The 6,015-nt window shown below is 48.0% G+C and overlaps 1 protein-coding gene across 1 annotated transcript in view; it reads right to left on the bottom strand.

Moving 5' to 3' along the window:
• Positions 1-5,305, bottom strand: part of TRAF2 (TNF receptor-associated factor 2) — a 21,807-nt gene extending 16,502 nt beyond the window's left edge. The window contains exons 1-3 of the mRNA XM_009329047.1: positions 5,008-5,305; positions 4,312-4,390; positions 3,849-3,947 (exon numbers count right to left, since the gene is read on the bottom strand). Of these exons, the coding sequence (XP_009327322.1) occupies positions 3,849-3,947; positions 4,312-4,390; positions 5,008-5,195 (366 nt within the window). The 5' untranslated portion in view covers positions 5,196-5,305. The remainder of the gene's footprint in view (positions 1-3,848; positions 3,948-4,311; positions 4,391-5,007) is intronic.
• Between the last annotated feature and the right edge of the window lie 710 nt (positions 5,306-6,015).

Raw genomic sequence — 6,015 nt, 5'->3', positions numbered from 1 at the left:
TGAAACGGTGAAGCATCACGAAGCAGGAGGACCCCCTGGCTCAGAGCCCCCAGCAGCATTTTTAAGGAGAGACAGTCTTCTCTACACGAGGTGCAGCAGCGCTTCTCCAGCACCTCCCAGTAGGAACACTGGGCAAGAAGGCACTGCCCAGTTACCTTGTCCTCCTGGTCCCAGGAAGCCACGTAGCCCAGAAGGGGCTGCAGACATACTCTCCAACACCACGGGCTTTGGAGTAACATCACTTAAATTCCGAGTTTTGCATCTTCCACAGCCTTCCAGGCTTCAATTAAAGTAAATTCTTTAATTGAAAGAACTGAAAACACATCCCCTCCAGTTTGGATTAGGATAGGTTATCACAACAGATGACAGTCACCCATCCTCATTAGCCGAGCTCATCTGTTTTCCTAGCAACACCCCTCCCAACTTAGTTTAAATACTGCTGTCAGGATTAAGCTTAAAACTTAGTTCTCCTTCCAAAACTTAGACAATTCCATTTCTTTATGTCTCAAATAATTCTGTATCTCCTGAGATGAACGGGGCATAGTTAAAACCTCTGTCCGGGGTAACAAATGGAAATGCCAAGGCTGACCACATGAACACCCCTCTGCAGCCCCCTCCTCCCATCCCAATCCTGGTGGGGGGCACAGAAAGGGAGCTGGCAGTATGCAAAGCATAAATAAAAGGTATATGAGAACTGAAGACATGTTGATAAAACAGGAGAGACGTAGGCAATTGGAGGTACTGCAAGGCAGGAAAAGAAACACTCCAGTGCTGAGAACCCACAAACTCCCTCTACCTGGATATCACAGGACATGCTTTCTTGGTCCTTCCTTTTGTTCTAACGGGCTAGTTTTAGTTTCTGCAACCCTCCTCAGAATTTCCACCTGAACCTAAAGGCTCCTGCCCACAGCCTGCTTTTCTGTATGTATGTTCAGGCAGACTCATCAGGAAACCTATACATGAAAAGAGGTTACTGATTAAAAGGAAAAACCCTGCAGCCCCACCACAAACTGCTTTATCCAAATGCCATTAAATATTTACAATATTTACAAACTCTGAAAAATGCATTTATAAACACAGACATGTGCTACGCACTTAAATATTTCACACGCTTCACATAGCTTTAAGCAGAAGTGCAAGTCACATCCAAGCAGATTGAACTCTTTCAGTTTTGTATGTCCCTTTGAGACCTGAACTTTGGTCTGCCTGAACAGAAAGCAAAACTGAAATCAGTTTTATTAATTTTTTTGAAGTTGAAGACCTAGAGCTTTTCAGCTGCAGAACATTTTTTTCCCTTGCTCGTGCTCTGATAAGATTAGCAAACCAGAAGTGACAGTATCTCTTGATTTGTAAGTGGATAGCAGCCGACTAAGTCGCTCAGTACGAACACACGATTTTTAAATTAGCAAACAATGAATTTGCTCTCAGGGACTTTCCATGTCCTGTCGGAAATAGCGCAGCAAGGGACTTTCCATAGTGGGAGCGCTGAGCTGCTGCAGGACGTTACACACATTGCTGGCTACAGATGCAACCGTACTGCACGAGGCAAACTCTACTTTGCGGCACTAAACTAACAAGCCTACCCATAAGGCAGGGTTTAACATTAGTCCATGGTACCAAGAGAGACTCTGGGCTAACACGGTCGTTTGACGCCTCCTTTCATCAGCCCTCCTTCAGCCACACTTACCACCTCCTAAGCTCCGACCACGTGAGGACAGCCAGGCCTGATTAAATGCCACAGCTCTTTGGCAGGCAGCGGGGAGGAGAGATAACGCAAGCCAGACCTTGCCTCCTCCCACCAGTTCTCAGGAAAGAATCAGCTTTTCCCAAAAGGGCACAAAATAACCTCACTCCCATTAGACTGAATGCCACCCGAGGTAGGCAGGAGAGGCTCAATCCCGAGATGAGCCAACTAGCACTGCTCAAAACCCCCGCTCCCCTTTCATTGCACGAGGCTGCCCCAAGACTAACAAAACCCGTGACGGTCAAGATCGGCGCTGCAGACCTGCAGCCCAAGCGCTCCGAAGAGGCGCGCTCAGAGCCGCACCTCTACGAAACATACTCTGTTTTAGCAAAGCACCTAACAGGACCTTTTGAAGATTAGGTGGAGAGTAAAAAAAAAAAAAGGAGGCACAGCCTTATCAGTTCAGATGCTCTTAAGCACTTGCGCATAAGAACCCGGAGCATCACACACACGCCGCCTTCCAAGACGACAAGACTCAGCCCAGGACAACTCGTTGCCCTTTTGAACTGCTAGCGCAAATCCTGGCTGGACTCAAGCCTGCGTTCAAACACCTGTAAGACCACACAGGGAGGACCTTTGGCAGCTGACGATTTTTGCTGAGCCCTGCAGGAACTCTTTAAGATTTTTTTTTAAACCAGAAGAGCTCATCAGTCACAGCACAATCAATAGCACTGGAAGCTGCTGACAAATATAGTTTGGTTTAGTCTAACGGAGATGAGCTCGCTTACTACAACCACCATTTTGGACACTGCAGTGGGCATCAGACTCCTAGTCACTGGTCACCAGCAGAAATTAAAGTGTGGGTCCAACAATCTGCAGGCACCAACAGCACAGCTTGAACCCGGAACCTCAGTAAAACACACCGTGCCCTTTCAGGGCTTCACAGCAGGAGAACCATTTAGCACCCTGCATCCCCTCATCTTTTGGACTGAACTTTTAGCATGAAGAAGTGGAAGGTTCTAGACAGCCGGCCAAGGAAGCGGAGGCACAGAAGCATCTCTGTGTTAACAGGCTCAGCAAGCTAGGCAGAAAACTCAGGTATGATCCACAGCTGTTGTTTCTTCCTGCCACCTTGCAGTGGCATTGCAAAGAGAATCCAAATGTTAGCCTAGACAGACCAAGGTTACACCTCTTCCTGACACACACCTCAGTCACTGCCAAAGCTCCACGAACCACAGGGCTACAATCTTACCTAGGGCAAGTGTCAGAGGGAAATAAAATGTATTCCTCTTATCTCAGGCCCCCCACATGGTGGTTCTTCCATTCCAAGGGGGATGACAGACCTGTCCTCCAGGAGCTCCAAAGCTTCACAGGTGAATATACCTTCGCTACTAACTGCTAATGCATTTTAACGACACAAATTGTCACAGCAGAGTTGACTTGTGGGAAAGCACAGGGAAGCGCATAGTCCACTGCCATCCTCAGCAAGAACACACTTCTCATGATGCACATTAGCTGTATACACGCTAAGGACCAGGGCCACAAAAAGAAGGCCTGGATGAAAGAGCTGATGGGCTCCTCGAGAAGAGTAGGGGTGGAAAAAACCATCTTGTCCAGCAGGTTCGTGGTCCAGAACAGCTCGGAGCGACGGGTGGCCAGCCAGCGAGTAACGCCCAGTCCCGCCGCCCTGGTAGCTACAGGGGCAGCTGGCTGGAAACAGGATCGTGGCCTGTTTCCAGCGCTTTCATGGCACTTTCCCCAAGCTCATGGGTCTGACATAGGTTTTAGGTTCATATAACACAGAGAACTTCACAACAATTTCATGGCACAGCATAGTTTCTTGCCAGTTACAGCAGAAAGTCTTTTATAGCCAGAAAGGAGCTGGAGATAGGGCGGGTGGTTCCCACCACGGAAGGGACACGCTTGGTGCCTGCGATCACAAGGAAATCTGAAATTGTTTCAGTTCAAGCCTGCGCCCTCAGCAAGGCACACAAACCTACCTCAGCCAAGAAATCGCTCCAGCTTACAGTGAAGTCCAGGAAGCTGACAGCTCCCACCGCCACTGCCAGTGTCAGCGGACAAGCAAAAAAACCACCTGAACTTTGCCCAAGCACAGAGGAAAGAAAAAGGACGCAGACATCGAAAGCCTTGCTTTGATCTTTACCTCGTATTCTTTAATAGTCCCCTTCCAAGTGCAGCCGCTGTTAATACAGACAGCAGGCAAACTTTCCACCTCCCGACGAGCTGCGTTGTCTGGGAAAGCCTAAAATGGAAAAAACAAGCAAACCACAAAAATTACTGAGGGGTTGCGGTTTTGATCGGGTCTCTTAATTCTTTATTAAGACTTTACTAAGACTCCTCCCAGGCCAGTTGCCACATCGCGTCCTCACAGGTGTGCTAATGGCAAACTAATCATTATTACAGCGTTTAAGTAGGCCACCGCTGTATTAACATGACCTGGATTTCAGAGGCTGGAGAGCCCGCCACATTAATCATAACTCTCACTACTGAAGAAAATGTTTCCTAGGAATAAGGGATTCTCAGAACTTGTCTTTTAAACAAAAACTGCAAGTGGTATTGACGACATCAGTGAGCTTCTTCATTTTTTAAAATGCATTTTTTCTTACCGAGCTTGTTTCCAGAATAGAAGTTCCTTCTTCGTATATTCCTTCCTGAATACAGCTGGCACACTTTTGAGGTCCGGCACTAGCAGACAGAAAAACAATGATCAAACGCAACAAAAAGAGACCGATTAACGATTTAATGATAAAACGACTTCTGGTAATTTTATAAAATGAAAACATTTTCTTATTTTTAAAACACCACATTGAGCCTTTGCTCACGAGTATTTTTGACGCCCATTTCTGATTCTAGTTTTCTTTCTTCTCCCGATTAACCGCCCTATTCAACTTCCCTCACTTAAAGACAAGAGTGAGAGAGAACACTACGAAACTTTTCTGGAAGCCAGCATGTGCTTAAATTTCTCACATTGCGGCACGACAACCGTACGATGACTTTTAGGAGCAAGTTCCTCCAGCAGCTGTGAGGAAGGCTGAAGGAGATGGGCGATCCACCTGGATCGCCACCTGAACAGCAAAAACAATCCGGGAGGTTCTGGAAAAGGGAACTTTGAAGCAACCCCCGGAACAATAAAAGCAAGTCAGAGATTACACATTCCCTTGAAGAAGACCCAATGCTGAACCTCAACGATTAAACACAGCTCCCTCGCTGAGAAGGCCCTGAAAACGAGACTTTTCTCTCCTTTTCCGCTGGAAAATGCCTTTTCAAGCATTTTGCCTTCAGACTGAAGGCACAAAAGTTACCTTATAATTTTCTTCAGGCAATAGGAACAGTAGCGATGTCCGCACTGAGCTTGAAATGGCCTCCTCAATATATTCTTGCAATCGGAGCAGAGGTACTTGACCTCCAGTTTAGTTCCCAGGATCTCCTTTGCAAATCCAGGCTGGTTTAGATCTAGAGAGCCAGGCGGAGTAGAGTTTGCTGCTGCCATGTGAACGAAAAATTCTGGCTGTATCTCCAGAGCCTGAAAATAAAAATATTTTCCCTGTTTGATTATAACTGGACAGTGGCGATTTTTCACGTAAACTGCATTACTCACAGCGTATTACACTGGCACCCAAAACCCAGCACCACCGGTAAACACACCGATGTAAACCACAAGCCTGCCTCCACCTAGTTAAAAATACGGAAAGAAACTTTACGGTTAATTTTAGAATTAAATCCAGAACAAAGAGACAGGGCGGACAGACCTCACTAAAATCCCCGTCCAAGTTTATTGAAATGCAGCCTACTTGGAGAAATCAAGGCTTCTGGCCCAAAACAAGGTAAAAAACCGTCCCAAAGCTGATCAGGAATATCAATAAGCCACCTCAGTCCACCAAAAACCTGTAGGCACCGAGTGAGGTAGCCACAGCCTACCACCACCGCTTGTTTTCACAGCTGCCGGTTGTCAAAAAGGACGGTAATTCTGCCCAGAGCCACCGGGTCCCGGGGGAGACGCCGCGCCGGCGGCGGAGCCCAGATTTGCTGGCAGCGCCCAGGCAGGCGTACAGGGCTCTCCAGAGGGCTGGAGAAGGAAGCCTCGGGAGTCGCAAGCAAATCGGAAAGGAGGAAAAGAACAAGATGCCGTTGTTCTGACCGCTTAGGGTGACCTAAGGACGCACCTCCCGCCTTCGCGCCCTGCCACCGCGTCCCACGGCCACCTGAAAGGCCTCGGGTAGCGCATCCCGGTACCTCCTTCAACCGGCGCGGCCGAGGAAGCGGCCAGGGCTCGCTCGGGCTCCCCCGCGCCCTTTCGGCTTCGGGTAACG

This window comes from Pygoscelis adeliae, unplaced genomic scaffold (genome assembly GCF_000699105.1).
Source record: "Pygoscelis adeliae isolate BGI_AS28 unplaced genomic scaffold, ASM69910v1 Scaffold397, whole genome shotgun sequence".
Classification (NCBI taxonomy): Eukaryota; Metazoa; Chordata; class Aves; order Sphenisciformes; family Spheniscidae; genus Pygoscelis; species Pygoscelis adeliae.
This window is presented reverse-complemented; position numbering and strand designations above follow the sequence as displayed.